Source organism: Salvelinus fontinalis, chromosome 3, assembly GCF_029448725.1.
Source record: "Salvelinus fontinalis isolate EN_2023a chromosome 3, ASM2944872v1, whole genome shotgun sequence".
NCBI classification, from domain to species: domain Eukaryota; kingdom Metazoa; phylum Chordata; class Actinopteri; order Salmoniformes; family Salmonidae; genus Salvelinus; species Salvelinus fontinalis.
In genome coordinates, this window is record NC_074667.1 from 927912 (window position 1) to 947053 (window position 19142).

General features: G+C 46.5%; 2 protein-coding genes across 2 annotated transcripts in view; one reads left to right on the top strand and one right to left on the bottom strand.

Annotated features, from left to right (window-relative positions):
- Window positions 1–19142, bottom strand: part of LOC129835497 (proto-oncogene vav-like) — a 92742-nt gene that overhangs the window by 67927 nt on the left and 5673 nt on the right. Inside the window, exons 2-3 of the mRNA XM_055901151.1 lie at window positions 10818–10899; window positions 1935–2153 (exon numbers count right to left, since the gene is read on the bottom strand). The gene's annotated coding sequence lies outside the window, so the exon portion shown is untranslated. The remainder of the gene's footprint in view (window positions 1–1934; window positions 2154–10817; window positions 10900–19142) is intronic.
- The window catches only part of sh2d3a (SH2 domain containing 3A), a 34124-nt gene continuing 23550 nt past the window's right edge, over window positions 8569–19142 (top strand). The window contains exons 1-4 of the mRNA XM_055901168.1: window positions 8569–8660; window positions 10299–10416; window positions 10844–10902; window positions 11733–11878. Of these exons, the coding sequence (XP_055757143.1) occupies window positions 8571–8660; window positions 10299–10416; window positions 10844–10902; window positions 11733–11878 (413 nt within the window). The 5' untranslated portion in view covers window positions 8569–8570. The remainder of the gene's footprint in view (window positions 8661–10298; window positions 10417–10843; window positions 10903–11732; window positions 11879–19142) is intronic.

Genomic DNA, 19142 nt, shown 5'->3' on the forward strand with positions numbered 1-19142 from the left:
ACACAGTGACGTCACACAACCATAAACACTGATCAACTCTTTACTCTGCTGCTACTCTCTGTTTATCATATATGCATAGTCACTATAACTATACATTCATGTACATAGTACCTCAATTGGGCCGACCAACCAGTGCTCCCGTACATTGGCTAACCGGGCTATCTGCATTGTGTCCCGCCCCCCTCCTCTACATGTACATACTACCTCAATCAGCCTGACTAACCGGTGTCTGTATGTAGCCTCGCTACTTTTATAGCCTCGCTACTTTTATAGCCTCGCTACTGTATATAGCCTCGCTACTGTATGCAGCCTCGCTACTTTTATAGCCTCGCTACTGTATATAGCCTGTCTTTTTACTGTTGTTTTATTTCTTTACCTACCTATTGTTCACCTAAAACCTTTTTTGCACTATTGGTTAGAGCCTGTAAGTAAGCGTTTCAGCTCCATCTCAACCATAACACGACCACCTGGACACGACAGGAACACAACGTGACCGTCAGACTGTCTCGTCATGTCTCTCTGTCCGTGGCTCTCAGGGAGCACCCTGGCCTCTATCAACCACACAGCGTGACCGTCAGACTGTCTCGTCATGTCTCTCTTTCCGTGGCTCTCAGGGAGCACCCTGGCCTCTATCAACCACACAGCGTGACCGTCAGACTGTCTCGTCATGTCTCTCTGTCCGTGGCTCTTAGGGAGCATCCTGGCCTCTATCAACCACACAGCGTGACCGTCAGACTGTCTCGTCATGTCTCTCTGTCCGTGGCTCTCAGGGAGCACCCTGGCCTCTATCAACCACACAGCGTGACCGTCAGACTGTCTCGTCATGTCTCTCTGTCCGTGGCTCTCAGGGAGCACCCTGGCCTCTATCAACCACACAGCGTGACCGTCAGACTGTCTCGTCATGTCTCTCTGTCCGTGGCTCTCAGGGAGCACCCTGGCCTCTATCAACCACACAGCGTGACCGTCAGACTGTCTCGTCATGTCTCTCTGTCCGTGGCTCTTAGGGAGCACCCTGGCCTCTATCAACCACACAGCGTGACCGTCAGACTGTCTCGTCATGTCTCTCTGTCCGTGGCTCTTAGGGAGCATCCTGGCCTCTATCAACCACACAGCGTGACCGTCAGACTGTCTCGTCATGTCTCTCTGTCCGTGGCTCTTAGGGAGCATCCTGGCCTCTATCAACCACACAACGTATCATGAACATTAACATTAACACAACATAACCGTAACACAACCTCAATATAACGTGAAACATAACCGTCAGACAACCATGAACACGACCACATTGGACACAACAGGAACATGACCACACTAGACCTGTTTCTAGACCTGTTTGGCTTCCATGAACTGTTTCTAGACCTGTTTCTAGATCTGCTTGGCTTCCCTGAACTGTTTCTAGATCTGCTTGGCTTCCCTGAACTGTTTCTAGACCTGTTTCTAGATCTGCTTGGCTTCTATGAACTGTTTCTAGACCTGTTTCTACATCTGCTTGGCTTCCCTGAACTGTTTCTAGACCTGTTTTCATATCGGCTTGGCTTCCATGAACTGTTTCTAGACCTGTTTCTATATCTGCTTGGCTTCCCTGAACTGTTTCTAGACCTGTTTCTAGATCTGCTTGCCTGTGAAAGCGCGTCCTCAGACCGTTAGTAACCCATGTGTATATATATAGGGAACTAACTACAGACTCATGACAAGGCTCCAAATATTCCACCAACTTTACGCAATACAAAAGCTTTTTCTTCTCTCTGTATTGCTGGGAACGGAAGGGAAGGGCCAATCAGCCGTCAGTAAGCATTTCACTGTTCGTCTACACCTGTTAGTTTACCAAGCATTTCACTGTTCGTCTGCACCTGTTAGTTTACCAAGCATGTGTGGAATACAGTTCCATTTTGACTTCACCTAACTTATCTAACAACAAAAAAAGTATTTCTTGCCTTCTTGTTCTCCTCTTCTTCAGGTCTGTCGTTCTGTTCTTCTTGCTCCTTGTTGAGTTGTCTCCGTCTGTGTTCACCTCTCCTGCCGTCTTGTCATTGTCTCTCGTCGTTAGTTTGGCCGTTCTCTCCCCCTGTGGTCGTTGTTGCGAGGTGGGTGTTGCGTTCTGCAGAGCTGCAGATGGAGGAGGACTCTTTTAACGGTACCACTTCCCCTTTCCTCTGTTACACACACACACACACACACACACACACAGAGACACGCGCACACAGACACACACACACACACAGAGACACGCGCACACAGACACACACACACACACAGAGAGAGACACGCGCACACAGACACACACACACACACAGAGAGAGACACGCGCACACAGACACACACACACACACAGAGACACGCGCACACAGACACACACACACACACAGAGACACGCGCACACAGACACACACACACACACAGAGAGAGACACGCGCACACAGACACACACACACACACAGAGAGAGACACGCGCACACAGACACACACACACACACACAGAGACACGCGCACACAGACACACACGCACACACACACAGAAACACGTGCACACACACACACACACACACACACACACACACACACACACACACACACGCACACACACACACACACACACACACGCAGACACACACACGCAGACACACACACGCAGACACACACAGAGAGAGAGAGACACGTACAGAGAGACACACACAGGCGCAGTATACTCAGTATGTGAACGTGTGAGATCACAGAACCAACCACAACATTATCTACAAAGCACACATTCAGAGAGGAGCTACAGTGTGACAGAGACAGGATGAAAATAATCTCACTGCTGAAGTTTGCAACATGAAAATGCACATGGTTCTAGAACACCAGTGAGAGTAGAATCCATTCTCATAGTTCATGTCTGATTAACTCATCAGAAACTCTACTTATCCTAACTAGTAGTTAATGTACTAACTGATTAACACATCAGAAACTCTACTTATCCTAACTAGTAGTTCATGTGTTAACTGATTAACACATCAGAAACTCTACTTATCCTAACTAGTAGTTCATGTCTGATTAACTCATCAGAAACTCTACTTATCCTAACTAGTAGTTCATGTACTAACTGATTAACACATCAGAAACTCTACTTATCCTAACTAGTAGTTCATGTCTGATTAACTCATCAGAAACTCTACTAATCCTAACTAGTAGTTCATGTGTTAACTGATTAACACATCAGAAACTCTACTTATCCTAACTAGTAGTTCATGTACTAACTGATTAACACATCAGAAACTCTACTTATCCTAACTAGTAGTTCATGTACTAACTGATTAACACATCAGAAACTCTACTTATCCTAACTAGTAGTTCATGTACTAACTGATTAACACATCAGAAACTCTACTAATCCCAACTAGTAGTTCATGTACTAACCGATTAACACATCAGAAACTCTACTTATCCTAACTAGTAGTTCATGTACTAACTGATTAACACATCAGAAACTCTACTTATCCTAACTAGTAGTTAATGTCTGATTAACTCATCAGAAACTCTACTTATCCTAACTAGTAGTTCATGTACTAACTGATTAACACATCAGAAACTCTACTTATCCTAACTAGTAGTTCATGTACTAACTGATTAACACATCAGAAACTCTACTTATCCTAACTAGTAGTTCATGTACCAACTGATTAACACATCAGAAACTCTACTTATCCCAACTAGTAGTTCATGTACTAACTGATTAACACATCAGAAACTCTAGTTATCCTAACTAGTAGTTCATGTCTGATTAACACATCAGAAACTCTAGTTATCCTAACTAGTAGTTCATGTACTAACTGATTAACACATCAGAAACTCTACTTATCCTAACTAGTAGTTCATGTACTAACTGATTAACACATCAGAAACTCTACTTATCCTAACTAGTAGTTCATGTACCAACTGATTAACACATCAGAAACTCTACTTATCCCAACTAGTAGTTCATGTACTAACTGATTAACACATCAGAAACTCTAGTTATCCTAACTAGTAGTTCATGTCTGATTAACACATCAGAAACTCTAGTTATCCTAACTAGTAGTTCATGTACTAACTGATTAACACATCAGAAACTCTACTTATCCTAACTAGTAGTTCATGTACTAACTGATTAACACATCAGAAACTCTACTTATCATAACTAGTAGTTCATGTACCAACTGATTAACACATCAGAAACTCTACTTATCCTAACTAGTAGTTCATGTACTAACTGATTAACACATCAGAAACTCTACTTATCCTAACTAGTAGTTCATGTACTAACTGATTAACACATCAGAAACTGTACTTATCCTAACTAGTAGTTCGTCTGATTAACACATCAGAAACTCTAGTTATCCTAACTAGTAGTTCATGTACTAACTGATTAAAACATCAGAAACTCTACTTATCCTAACTAGTAGTTCATGTACTAACTGATTAACACATCAGAAACTCTACTTATCCTAACTAGTAGTTCATGTCTGATTAACACATCAGAAACTCTACTTATCCTAACTAGTAGTTCATGTACTAACTGATTAACACATCAGAAACTCTACTTATCCTAACTAGTAGTTCATGTCTGATTAACTCATCAGAAACTCTACTTATCCTAACTAGTAGTTCATGTACTAACTGATTAACACATCAGAAACTCTACTTATCCTAACAAGTAGTTCATGTACTAACTGATTAACACATCAGAAACTCTACTTATTCTAACTAGTAGTTCATGTACCAACTGATTAACACATCAGAAACTCTACTTATCCCAACTAGTAGTTCATGTACTAACTGATTAACACATCAGAAACTCTACTTATCCTAACTAGTAGTTCATGTCTGATTAACACATCAGAAACTCTAGTTATCCTAACTAGTAGTTCATGTACCAACTGATTAACACATCAGAAACTCTACTTATCCTAACTAGTAGTTCATGTACTAACTGATTAACTCATCAGAAACTCTACTTATCCTAACTAGTAGTTCATGTACTGATTAACACATCAGAAACTCTACTTATCCTAACTAGTAGTTCATGTCTGATTACCTCATCAGAAACGCTACTTATCTTAACTAGTAGTTCATGTACTAACTGGTTAACTCATCAGAAACTCTACCTATCCTAACTAGTAGTTCATGTACTGATTAACACATCAGAAACTCTACTTATCCTAACTAGTAGTTCATGTACTAACTGATTAACTCATCAGAAACACTACTTATCCTAACTAGTAGTTCATGTACTGATTAACTCATCAGAAACTCTACTTATCCTAACTAGTAGTTCATGTACTGGTTAACACATCAGAAACTCTACTTATCCTAACTAGTAGTTAATGTACTGATTAACTCATCGGAAACTCTACTTATCCTAACTAGTAGTTAATGTACTGATTAACTCATCAAAAACTCTACTTATCCTAACTAGTAGTTCATGTACCAACTGATTAACACATCAGAAACTCTACTTATCCTAACTAGTAGTTCATGTACTAACTGATTAACACATCAGAAACTCTACTTATCCTAACTAGTAGTTCATGTACTAACTGATTAACACATCAGAAACTCTACTTATCCTAACTAGTAGTTAATGTACCAACTGATTAACACATCAGAAACTCTACTTATCCTAACTAGTAGTTCATGTACTAACTGATTAACACATCAGAAACTCTACTTATCCTAATTAGTAGTTCATGTATTAACTGATTAACACAACAAAAACTATACTTATCCTAACTAGTAGTTCATGTACTAACTGATTAACACATCAGAAACTCTACTTATCCTAACTAGTCGTTCATGTACTAACTGATTAACACATCAGAAACTCTACTTACCATAACTAGTAGTTCATGTATTAACTGATTAACACAACAGAAACTCTACTTATCCTAACTAGTAGTTCATGTATTAACTGATTAACTCATCAGAAACTCTACTTATCCTAACTAGTAGTTCATGTACTAACTGATTAACTCATCAGAAACTCTACTTATCCTAACTAGTAGTTCATGTACTGATTAACACATCAGAAACTCTACTTATCCTAACTAGTAGTTCATGTGTTAACTGATTAACACATCAGAAACTCTACTTATCCTAACTAGTAGTTCATGTACTAACTGATTAACACATCAGAAACTCTACTTATACTAACTAGTAGTTCATGTCTGATTACCTCATCAGAAACGCTACTTATCTTAACTAGTAGTTCATGTACTAACTGATTAACTCATCAGAAACTCTACTTATCCTAACTAGTAGTTCATGTACTGATTAACACATCAGAAACTCTACTTATCCTAACTAGTAGTTCATGTACTAACTGATTAACTCATCAGAAACACTACTTATCCTAACTAGTAGTTCATGTACTGATTAACTCATCAGAAACTCTACTTATCCTAACTAGTAGTTCATGTACTGGTTAACACATCAGAAACTCTACTTATCCTAACTAGTAGTTAATGTACTGATTAACTCATCGGAAACTCTACTTATCCTAACTAGTAGTTAATGTACTGATTAACTCATCAAAAACTCTACTTATCCTAACTAGTAGTTCATGTACTAACTGATTAACTCATCAGAAACTCTACTTATCCTAACTAGTAGTTAATGTACTGATTAACTCATCAGAAACTCTACTTATCCTAACTAGTAGTTAATGTGTTAACAGATTAACTCATCTGAAACTCTCCACTATGAAAGTGACTCTGAGTTAGTTTGGCAACAAGTGACAACCGAAGGCACAAAATAGTATTTCCTTGATTCCTCGTTTCCTCCCCTCTTGTCTCCTTCTCAAAGCACATTAGTGCAGAAGCTCTGAGGTTCCTCCCCTTGGATCTCCTCCTCCAATGGGTTTTGAGAAGAGGCCAAGGAGACAGGATGCGAGGAATCAAGGAAATACCATGGACCCACAATAGAGGTACAGCTTTATAGGGAACTGGTGCCCTCTAGTGCCACTAGCAGATACTGCTGGGCCATTACAACTGAAGGCTAAACACATGGACACACGGAAACACACACAGAGCTTGTATATAATTTGCCAAACAAACTGTTGATCATTCTGTCTCCGCCCTCCCTCTTCCCTTTTTTACACTGTCTCCTCCCTCCCTCCCTCCCTCCCTCCCTCCCTCCCTCCTCTTTTTCGCACTGTCTCCTGCCTCCCTCCCTCCCTCCCTCCCTCCTCTTTTTCACACTGTCTCCTGCCTCCCTCCCTCCCCCCTCCCTCTCGCCCTTCCTCCCTCTATTCTCTTTTTCACACTCTCTTCCCTCTCTCCCTCACATTTCTTTTTCACACTGTCTCTTCCCTCAGAATGTTAGAATCCTGTCCCAACTCGCTTGCTCCGCCCCTGTCTTGAGATACAGATTCCTGCGTGGGGACTGGCTGATTCATGGGGCCCCCCCGGGTCCATCGTGGGGTCTGATTGGCTAAGGAAGCAGCACTACTGGTTTGAGGGATAGCGGGCTACTGGTTCACAGACCAGGAGAGAGAACAGATTCTCATACAGAGTCAGAACCAGAGTCAGAACCAGAGTCAGAACCAGCTCATCTCAGGTGGGTGCTACATGTCTGCACGCCCAAAACACTGGAACTGTGTGTGACTGTGTATTTAACTGTGTATTTAACTTTGTATTTAACTGTTTGTGTGTGACTGTGTATTTACCTGTGTATTTAACTGTGTGTATTTAACTGTGTGTGTGTGACTGTGTATTTAACTGTGTGTGTGTGTGTGTGTGTGTGAGACTGTGTATTTAACTGTTTATGTGTGACTGTGTATTTAACTGTGTATTTAACTGTGTATTTAACTCTGTGTGTGTGACTATGTATTTAACTATGTGTGTGTGACTGTGTATTTAACTGTGTGTGTGTAACTGTGTATTTAACTGTGTGTGTGTGTGTGACTGTGTATTTAACTATGTGTGTGTGACTGTGTATTTAACTGTGTGTGTGTAACTGTGTATTTAACTGTGTGTGTGTGTGACTGTGTATTTAACTGTGTGTGTGTGACTGTGTATTTAACTAGTGTGTGTGACTGTGTGAGTAACTGTGTGTGTGTGTGTGTGTGTGTGTGACTGTGTGCGTAACTGTGTGTGTGTGTGTAACTGTGTGTGTGTATGACTGTGTGTGTATGACTGTGTGTGTAACTGTGTGTGTGACTGTGTGTGAGTGTAACTGTGTGTGTAACTGTGTGTGTGTGTGTGTGTGTGTGTGTGACTGTGTGTGTGTGTGTGTGTGTGTGTGTGTGTGTGTGTGTGTGTGTGTGTGTGTGTGTGTGTGTGTGTGTGTGTGTGTGTGTGTGTGTGTGTGTGTGTGTGTGTGTGTGTGTGTGTGTGTGTGTGTGTGTGTGTGTAACTGTGTGTGAGTGTAAATGTGACTGTGTGTGTGTGTGTGTAACTCTGTGTGTGTGTGGATATCATAAGGTGAATGCACCAATTTGTAAGTCGCTCTGGATCAGAGCGTCTGCTAAATGACTTAAATGTAAATGTAACTGTAAATGTGTGACTGTGTGTGTGTAACTGTGCGTGAAATATGGTCTCTCTATCTGTCTCTCAGACATGAATAATCGCTCCATAGCCTGGTGGCTGAAACAGATAGGACTGCCCCAGTACACCAAGTCACTGGAGAGAGAATACTATGGTCTAGAGGTACCTGACTGTCTGTCTGTCTGCATGTCTGACTGTCTGACTCTGTCTGCATGTCTAACTCTGTCTGTCTGTCTGACTGTATGACTCTGTCTGTCTGTCTGTCTGTCTGTATGTCTGTCTGACTGTATGACTCTGTCTGTCTGTCTGTCTGTCTGTATGTCTGTCTGACTGTATGACTCTGTCTGTCTGACTGTCTGCCTGTCTGTCTAACTGTATGACTCTGTCTGTCTGTCTGTCTGTATGTCTGTCTGTATGTCTGTCTGACTGTATGACTCTGTCTGTCTGACTGTCTGCCTGTCTGTCTGACTGTATGACACTGTCTGTATGTCTGTCTGAATGTCTGTCTGTGTCTCGGTCTGTCTATCTGTCTGTCTGCCTGTCTGCCTGCCTGTCTGTCTGTCAGTCTGTCTGTCTATTTCTCCCTGTTTCTTTCTGTATTTACTAAACTGATAGTTACAGCCTTCATCTCTCTCACCCCAACCTCTCTCTCTCTCTCTCTCTCTCTCTCTCACCCCAACCTATCTCTCTCTCTCTCCATCGCTCTCACCCCAACCTGTCTCTCTCTCTCTCTCTCTCTCTCACCTCAACCTGTCTCTCTCTCTCCATCTTTCGCTTCCCCCTCTCTCACCTCAACCTGTCTCTCTCTCTCTCCTACCCTTCTCTCTCACCGAAACCTGTCTCTCTCTCATCTCTCCCGCTCCCCTCTCTCTCTCACCCCAACCTCTCTCTCTCTCACCCCAACCCCTCTTCTCTCTCCTCACCCTCATATCTCTCTCCATCTCCTTCTCTCACCCCAACCTGTCTCTCTCTCTCTCTCTCCCCTCCCCAACCTCTCTCTCTCTCTCTTACTCTACATCTCCCTCTCACCCCCTCTCTCACCCCAACCTGTCTCTCTCTCTTTTTCATCTCCATCTCTCTCTCTCTCACCATCTCTCTATATCTCTCTCTCTCTCCACATCTCTCTCTCTCCCTCCATCTCGCCCTCTCTCTCCCTCCATCTCTCTCTCTCTATATATATATCTCCCTCCATCTCCATCTCTTTCTCCCTCCATCTCTCTCTCTATATCTCTATCTCCCCATCTCTCTCTATCTCTCTCTCTCTCCATCTCTCTATCTCTCCCTCCATCTCTCTATCTCTCTCTCTATCTCTCCATCTCTATCTCTCCATCTCTCTCCCTCCATCTCTCTCTCCATTCATCTCTCTCTCCATCCATCTATCCCTCCATCTCTCTCTCCCTCCATCTCTCTCTCCATTCATCTCTCTCTCCATTCATCTCTCCCTCCATTCATCTCTCCCTCCATCTCTCTCTCCCTCCATCTCTCTCTCCATTCATCTCTCTCTCCATTCATCTCTCTCTCCATCCATCTATCCCTCCATCTCTCTCTCCCTCCATCTCTCTCTCCATTCATCTCTCTCTCCATCCATCTATCCCTCCATCTCTCTCTCCCTCCATCTCTCTCTCCCTCCATCTCTCTCTCCATTCATCTCTCTCTCCATTCATCTCTCTCTCCATTCATCTCTCTCTCCCTCCATCTCTCTCTCTATTCATCTCTCTCTCCATCCTTCTATCCCTCCATCTCTCTCTCCCTCCATCTCTCTCTCCCTCCATCTCTCTCTATACCTCTCTCTCTCTCCAGGGTTTGCTATATGTATGTGATGTAGATCTGAAGGAGGCAGGAGTAGATGATCCCAGTCACAGAGACACCATACTATCTCAGCTGCTGCGACACAGACAGACACTAGACCCACACTCTGGTAAACACACACACATGTTGACACACACACACACAGAGACACCATACTGTCTCAGCTGCTGTGACACAGACACACACTAGACCCACACTCTGGTAAACACACACACATGTTGACACACACACACACAGAGACACCATACTGTCTCAGCTGCTGCGACACAGACAGACACTAGACCCAGACTCTGGTAACACACACACACACATGTAGACACACACACACAGAGACACCATACTGTCTCAGCTGCTGCGACACAGACAGACACTAGACCCAGACTCTGGTAACACACACACACACACGTATGCACATCCACACACCAACACACCCACACACACACGTATGCACATACACACACAGACGTATACACATGCACATGAACCCACACACACACACACTCGTCTAACCTGTGCCCTTTGTTGTCCTGTCTCAGGTATGGTGGAGGAGCTGAGGGTGAGCAGGAAGTATTCTCTGGGCTCATCTCTGGACCTGGTGAGAATATAGAACATAGAACACAGAATATAGAACATAGAACACAGAATGTAGAACATAAAACATAGAATGTAGAACATATAACAGAATATAGAACATACAACCCAGACTGGTTCTATCCTTCTCCCCCAAGTGTGCATTTGTTCACTCTCCTGCCAATACATGCAATGAGGGGGAGTGAACAAGTGCACACTTCAGGGAGAAGGGGGCAAAACAGAATTGGGCTAACGAGATGAGGAAGAATGAATCTACTTCCTCAATCAGTAGAATCTCTAGAAGATGAATAAAACTCTTCCCAGCCAATAGAAGTGTCCAGAACCCCTGAATCAGGTTGGTCATATTGTCTAGAAGATGAATAGAACTCTTCCCAGCCAATAGAAGTGACCAGAACCTCTGGATCAGGTTGGTCATATTGTCTAGAAGATGAATAGAACTATTCCCAGCCAATAGAAGTGACCAGAACCCCTGGGTCAGGTTGGTCATATTGTCTAGAAGATAAATAGAACTATTCCCAGCCAATAGAAGTGTCCAGAACCCCTGGGTCAGGTTGGTCTTATTGTCTAGAAGATGAATAGAACTCTTCCCAGCCAATAGAAGTGTCCAGAACCCCTGGGTCAGGTTGGTCTTATTGTCTAGAAGATGAATAGAACTCTTCCCAGCCAATAGAAGTGACCAGAACCCTTGGATCAGGTTGGTCATATTGTCTAGAAGATGAATAGAACTCTTCCCAGCCAATAGAAGTGACTAGAACCTCTGGATCAGGTTGGTCATATTGTCTGCTTGGTCTCTCCAATGGCTCTATGTTAAATTGTTCTGCGCTGGCTCTATAGGTGAAACCCAGGAAGGATCTGTTCCGTCAGAGTGTTCTGCCCCGCCTTCGACGCAAGGTTACAGTCTCCGCCTCCTGTTCACAGCTCCACCCACTGGAGGAGGGGCTCAGCCCGGGACTCGCCCCCGAGCAGACAAGGAAACGCAGGTACAGAACTAGGATTATACACTTTCATTTAAATAGACTGGGAGGGTTTGAGGGTGTGTGTGAGTGTGAGGGTTGGAGGGTGTGTGTGTGAGGGTTGGAGGGTGTGTGTGTGAGGGTTGGAGGGTGTGTGAGAGGGTTGGAGGGTGTGTGAGAGAGGGTTGGAGGGTGTGTGTGAGGGTTGGAGGGTGTGTGAGAGAGGGTTGGAGGGTGTGTGAGAAGGTTGGAGGGTGTGTGTGTGTGTGAGAGGGTTGGATGGTGTGTGTGTGAGGGTTGGAGGGTGTGTGAGAGGGTTGGAGGGTGTGTGAGAGGGTTGGAGGGTGTGTGTGAGAGGGTTGGAGGGTGTGTGTGTGAGGGTTGGAGGGTGTGTGAGAGGGTTGGAGGGTGTGTGAGAGGGTTGGAGGGTGTGTGAGAGAGGGTTGGAGGGTGTGTGAGAGAGGGTTGGAGGGTGTGTGTGAGGGTTGGAGGGTGTGTGAGAGGGTTGGAGGGTGTGTGTGAGAGGGTTGGAGGGTGTGTGTGAGGGTTGGAGGGTGTGTGAGTGTGAGGGTTGGAGGGTGTGTGTGTGAGGGTTGGAGGGTGTGTGAGAGGGTTGGGGGGTGTGTGAGAGAGGGTTGGAGGGTGTGTGTGAGGGTTGGAGGGTGTGTGAGAGGGTTGGAGGGTGTGTGTGAGAGGGTTGGAGGGTGTGAGGGTGTGTGTGTGTGAGGGTTGGAGGGTGTGTGTGTGAGGGGGTTGGAATGTGTGTGTGTGACGGTTGGAGGGTGTGTGTGTGTGTGTGTGTGTGTGTGTGAGGGGGTTTGAATATGTGTGTGAGGGGGTTGGAGGGTGTGTGTGAGGGTTTGAGGGTGTGTGTGTGTGAGGGTTGGAGGGTGTGTGTGTGAGGGGGTTGGAATGTGTGTGTGTGACGGTTGGAGGGTGTGTGTGTGTGTGTGTGTGAGGGGGTTGGAATATGTGTGTGAGGGGGTTGGAGGGTGTGTGTGTGTGAGGGTTGGAGGGTGTGTGCGTGTGAGGGTTGGAGGGTGTGTGTGTGAGGGTTGGAGGGTGTGTGTGTGAGGGTTGGAGGGTGTGTGTGTGTGAGGGTTGGAGGGTGTGTGAGAGGGTTTGAGGGTGTGTGTGTGTGAGGGTTGGAGGGTGTGTGAGAGGGTTTGAGGGTGTGTGTGTGTGAGGGTTGGAGGGTGTGTGTGTGAGAGGGTTGGAGGGTGTGTGTGTGAGAGGGTTGGGGTGTGTGTGTGTGTGAGGGTTGGAGGGTGTGTGAGAGGGTTGGAGGGTGTGTGTGAGAGGGTTGGAGGGTGTGTGTGAGAGGGTTGGAGGGTGGGAGTGTGAGAGGGTTGGAGGGTGTGTGTGTGAGAGGGTTGGAGGGTGTGTGTGAGAGGGTTGGAGGGTGTGTGTGAGAGGGTTGGAGGGTGTCTGTGAGAGGGTTGGAGGGTGTGTGTGTGAGAGGGTTGGAGGGTGTGTGTGAGAGGGTTGGAGGGTGTCTGTGAGAGGGTTGGAGGGTGTGTGTGAGAGGGTTGGAGGGTGTGTGAGAGAGGGTTGGAGGGTGTGTGTGTGAGGGTTGGAGGGTGTGTGTGAGGGTTGGAGGGTGTGTGTGTGTGAGAAGGTTGGAGGGTGTGTGTGTGTGTGAGAGGGTTGGAGGGTGTGTGTGTGAGGGTTGGAGGGTGTGTGAGAGGGTTGGAGGGTGTGTGAGAGGGTTGGAGGGTGTGTGTGTGAGAGGGTTGGAGGGTGTGTGAGAGGGTTGGAGGGTGTGTGAGAGGGTTTAAGGGTGTGTGAGAGGGTTGGAGGGTTGGAGGGTGTGTGAGAGGGTTGGAGGGTGTGTGAGAGGGTTGGAGGGTGTGTGAGAGGGTTGGAGGGTGTGTGAGAGGGTTGGAGGGTCTGTGTGTGTGAGGGTTGGAGGGTGTGTGAGAGGGTTGGAGGGTGTGTGTGAGAGGGTTGGAGGGTGTGTGAGAGGGTTGGAGGGTGTGTGAGAGTGTTGGAGGGTGTGTGTGTGAGGGTTGGAGGGTGTGTGTGTGTGAGGGTTGGAGTGTGTGTGTGAGAGGGTTGGAGTGTGTGTGTGAGAGGGTTGGAGGGTGTGTGTGTGAGGGTTGGAGGGTGTGTGTGTGTGAGAGGGTTGGAGGGTGTGTGAGAGAGGGTTGGAGGGTGTGTGTGATGGTTGGAGGGTGTGTGAGAGGGTTGGAGGGTGTGTGTGTGTGAGGGTTGGAGGGTGTGTGAGAGGGTTGGAGGGTGTGTGTGTGAGGGTTGGAGGGTGTGTGAGAGGGTTGGAGGGTGTGTGAGAGGGTTGGAGGGTGTGTGTGAGAGGGTTGGAGGGTGTGTGTGTGAGGGTTGGAGGGTGTGTGAGAGGGTTGGAGGGTGTGTGAGAGAGGGTTGGAGGGTGTGTGAGAGAGGGTTGGAGGGTGTGTGTGAGGGTTGGAGGGTGTGTGAGAGGGTTGGAGGGTGTGTGTGAGAGGTTTGGAGGGTGTGTGTGTGTGAGGGTGTGTGTGTGTGAGGGTTGGAGGGTGTGTGAGAGGGTTGGAGGGTGTGTGAGAGAGGGTTGGAGGGTGTGTGAGAGAGGGTTGGAGGGTGTGTGTGAGGGTTGGAGGGTGTGTGAGTGTGAGGGTTGGAGGGTGTGTGTGTGAGGGTTGGAGGGTGTGTGAGAGGGTTGGGGGGTGTGTGAGAGAGGGTTGGAGGGTGTGTGTGAGGGTTGGAGGGTGTGTGAGAGGGTTGGAGGGTGTGTGTGAGAGGGTTGGAGGGTGTGAGGGTGTGTGTGTGTGAGGGTTGGAGGGTGTGTGTGTGAGGGGGTTGGAATGTGTGTGTGTGACGGTTGGAGGGTGTGTGTGTGTGTGTGTGTGTGTGTGTGTGTGAGGGGGTTTGAATATGTGTGTGAGGGGGTTGGAGGGTGTGTGTGAGAGGGTTGGAGGGTGTGTGTGTGAGGGTTGGAGGGTGTGTGAGAGGGTTGGAGGGTGTGTGTGTGTGAGGGTTGGAGGGTGTGTGTGTGAGGGGGTTGGAATGTGTGTGTGTGACGGTTGGAGGGTGTGTGTGTGTGTGTGTGTGAGGGGGTTGGAATATGTGTGTGAGGGGGTTGGAGGGTGTGTGTGTGTGAGGGTTGGAGGGTGTGTGCGTGTGAGGGTTGGAGGGTGTGTGTGTGAGGGTTGGAGGGTGTGTGTGTGAGGGGTGGAGGGTGTGTGTGTGTGAGGGTTGGAGGGTGTGTGAGAGGGTTTGAGGGTGTGTGTGTGTGAGGGTTGGAGGGTGTGTGAGAGGGTTTGAGGGTGTGTGTGTGTGAGGGTTGGAGGGTGTGTGTGTGAGAGGGTTGGAGGGTGTGTGTGTGAGAGGGTTGGGGTGTGTGTGTGTGTGAGGGTTGGAGGGTGTGTGAGAGGGTTTGAGGGTGTGTGTGAGAGGGTTGGAGGGTGTGTGTGAGAGGGTTGGAGGGTGGGAGTGTGAGAGGGTTGGAGGGTGTGTGTGTGAGAGGGTTGGAGGGTGTGTGTGAGAGGGTTGGAGGGTGTGTGTGAGAGGGTTGGAGGGTGTCTGTGAGAGGGTTGGAGGGTGTGTGTGTGAGAGGGTTGGAGGGTGTGTGTGAGAGGGTTGGAGGGTGTCTGTGAGAGGGTTGGAGGGTGTGTGTGAGAGGGTTGGAGGGTGTGTGAGAGAGGGTTGGAGGGTGTGTGTGTGAGGGTTGGAGGGTGTGTGTGAGGGTTGGAGGGTGTGTGTGTGTGAGAAGGTTGGAGGGTGTGTGTGTGTGTGAGAGGGTTGGAGGGTGTGTGTGTGAGGGTTGGAGGGTGTGTGAGAGGGTTGGAGGGTGTGTGAGAGGGTTGGAGGGTGTGTGTGTGAGAGGGTTGGAGGGTGTGTGAGAGGGTTGGAGGGTGTGTGAGAGGGTTTAAGGGTGTGTGAGAGGGTTGGAGGGTTGGAGGGTGTGTGAGAGGGTTGGAGGGTGTGTGAGAGGGTTGGAGGGTGTGTGAGAGGGTTGGAGGGTGTGTGAGAGGGTTGGAGGGTCTGTGTGTGTGAGGGTTGGAGGGTGTGTGAGAGGGTTGGAGGGTGTGTGTGAGAGGGTTGGAGGGTGTGTGAGAGGGTTGGAGGGTGTGTGAGAGTGTTGGAGGGTGTGTGTGTGAGGGTTGGAGGGTGTGTGTGTGTGAGGTTTGGAGTGTGTGTGTGAGAGGGTTGGAGTGTGTGTGTGAGAGGGTTGGAGGGTGTGTGTGTGAGGGTTGGAGGGTGTGTGTGTGTGAGAGGGTTGGAGGGTGTGTGAGAGAGGGTTGGAGGGTGTGTGTGATGGTTGGAGGGTGTGTGAGAGGGTTGGAGGGTGTGTGTGTGTGAGGGTTGGAGGGTGTGTGAGAGGGTTGGAGGGTGTGTGTGTGAGAGGGTTGGAGGGTGTGTGTGTGAGAGGGTTGGAGGGTGTCTGTGAGAGGGTTGGAGGGTGTCTGTGAGAGGGTTGGATGGTGTGTGTGTGAGAGGGTTGGAGGGTGTGTGTGAGAGGGTTGGAGGGTGTGTGTGTGAGAGGGTTGGAGGGTTGGAGGGTGTGTGTGTGAGAGGGTTGGAGGGTGTGTGTGTGAGAGGGTTGGAGGGTGTCTGTGAGAGGGTTGGATGGTGTGTGTGTGTGAGAGGGTTGGAGGGTGTGTGTGAGAGGGTTGGAGGGTGTGTGTGTGAGAGGGTTGGAGGGTTGGAGGGTGTGTGTGTGAGAGGGTTGGAGGGTGTGTGTGTGAGAGGGTTGGAGGGTGTGTGTGTGAGAGGGTTGGAGGGTGTGTGTGAGAGGGTTGGAGGGTGTGTGTGTGAGAGGGTTGGAGGGTGTGTGTGTGTGAGAGGGTTGGAGGGTGTGTGTGAGAGGGGTGGAGGGTGTGTGTGTGTGTGAGAGGATTGGAGGGTGTGTGTGTGTGTGAGAGGGTTGGAGGGTGTGTGTGTGTGAGAGGGTTGGAGGGTGTGTGTGTGAGGGTTGGGGGGTTGGAGGGTGTGTGGTTTATCATTAACCACACTGTAATAAACATAGCCCTTTAAACAGGAGTGTGTCAACAGAACAGTAGTTAATGCAGCAGCGACTGTGTGTCCGTCTGTCTGTCTTCTCATAGTTGTCTGTTTACTTCGTATTATTAAACCCGACATGTTGTTACAGAGCCTTCAGAAAGGTTTATTCACAAACCTCACCTTGTTCCACATGTTGTTGTGTCAAAGTGAAATGATGTTATTACACACTTTTACACATTATTTAGAAATTAAAAGCTGAAAACACAGATTTAACCACAAAACCCAGGCAGGTTTTCCAGCGCCTCTCAAAGAAGGGCACCTATTGGTAGATGGGTATAAATAAAATAAAAAAGCATCCATTGAATATTTGAGAATGGTGCAGTTATTAATGACACTTTGGAAGGTGTATCAATACACCCAGTCACTACAAAGATACAGGCATCCTTCCTAACTCAGTTGCTGGAGAGGAAGGAAACCACTCAGAGATTATCACCATGAGACCAATGGTGACTTTAAAAAACAGTACAGAGTTTATTGGCTGTGATAGGAGAAAACTGAGGATGGATCAACAACATTGTAGTTACTCCACAATACTAGCTGAGGATGGATCAACAACATTGTAGTTACTCCACAATACTAACTGAAATGACAGAGTGAAAAGAAAGAAGCTTGGACAGAATATAAATATATTTTTTAAATGCATCCGTGTTTGCAGGAAGGCACTAAAGTAAAACTGCAAAAATGTTCCTGAATACGAAGCGTTATGTTTTGGGGCATATTCAACACACCATATCACGGAGTACCACTCTTCATATTTTCAAACATGGTGGTGGCTGCATCATGTTATGGGTATGCTTGTCATCGGCAAGGACTACGGAGTTTTATGGGATAAAAATAAACGGAATAGAGCTAAAAACAGGCAGGAAAACTTGGTTCAGTCTGCTTTCCAAGAGACACAGGGAGGGAGACAAATTCACCTTTCAGGAAGACAATAACCTAAGACAGAAGGCCATACACTGGAGTTGATAACCAAGATGACATTGAATGTTCCTGAGTGGCCTAGTCACAGAGAATCTATGGCAAGACTTCAAAATGGCTGTCTAGCAATGATCAACAACTAGATCTTAAAGAATTATTAAAAGAATAGTTTGCAAATATAGTGCAATCCGGGTGTAGAAAGCTCTTAGAGGTTTACCCAGAAAGGCTCACAGCTGCAATCGCCGACAAAGGTTATTCTAACATGTACAAACTTATACTTATGTAAAATAGATATTTCTGTATTTCAATTTCATTTTTTTGTTTAAATTTTTTTACATCACTTTGGCATTATGGGGTATTGTGTGTAGATGGTTGAGTTATTGTTTTATAAATGTTTTATTCTGGCTGAAGCAGAACAAAATGTGGAATAAGTCAAGGGGTATGAATACTTTCTGAACGCTCTGGGACTTTCATAGTTCTCAGAACCCCAACTCCTAACAACAATCTCTCAAGTTTGGATGGGCATTTTTTTACCACGTAAATTACTTTAAAATAGGCTCCTTTAGGGAAAATACTGCTCATATATTAATATATACTGTATACTGTGTGCCTTACAACATACATTGTTATAAGCTAACCTGGCCTCTCCTGTACAGTCTATCTCTGGGACACATCAGCCAGCCTCCAGTCTCCTGCTGGCTCCAGGTATTCACCGGTTGAAACAGCTGGCAGGGTAGGGCACCTGGGGGCAGGGTAGGGATTTGAACCAACCACTAGGGGGTATGAGTAGGAGGTGGATGGGGAGGGGGGGGGGCATTTCAGTTGCGCATACAAAGTTCTACAACAGACAGACATTCATATCTAGACTACAGATAACCAGTCTGTCTCTACCACAGACAGTCATTCATATCTAGACTACAGATAACCAGTCTGTCTCTACCACAGACAGCCATTCATATCTAGACTACAGATAACCAGTCTGTCTCTACCACAGACAGTCATTCATATCTAGACTACAGATAACCAGTCTGTCTCTACCACAGACAGTCATTCATATCTAGACTACAGATAACCAGTCTGTCTCTACCACAGACAGTCATTCATATCTAGACTACAGATAACCAGTCTGTCTCTACCACAGACAGTCATTCATATCTAGACTACAGATAACCAGTCTGTCTCTACCACAGACAGTCATTCATATCTAGACTACAGATAACCAGACTGTCTCTACAGATAACCAGTCTGTCTCTACCACAGACAGTCATTCATATCTAGACTACAGATAACCAGTCTGTCTCTACCACAGACAGTCATTCATTTCTAGACTACAGATAACCAGTCTGTCTCTACCACAGACAGTCATTCATTTCTA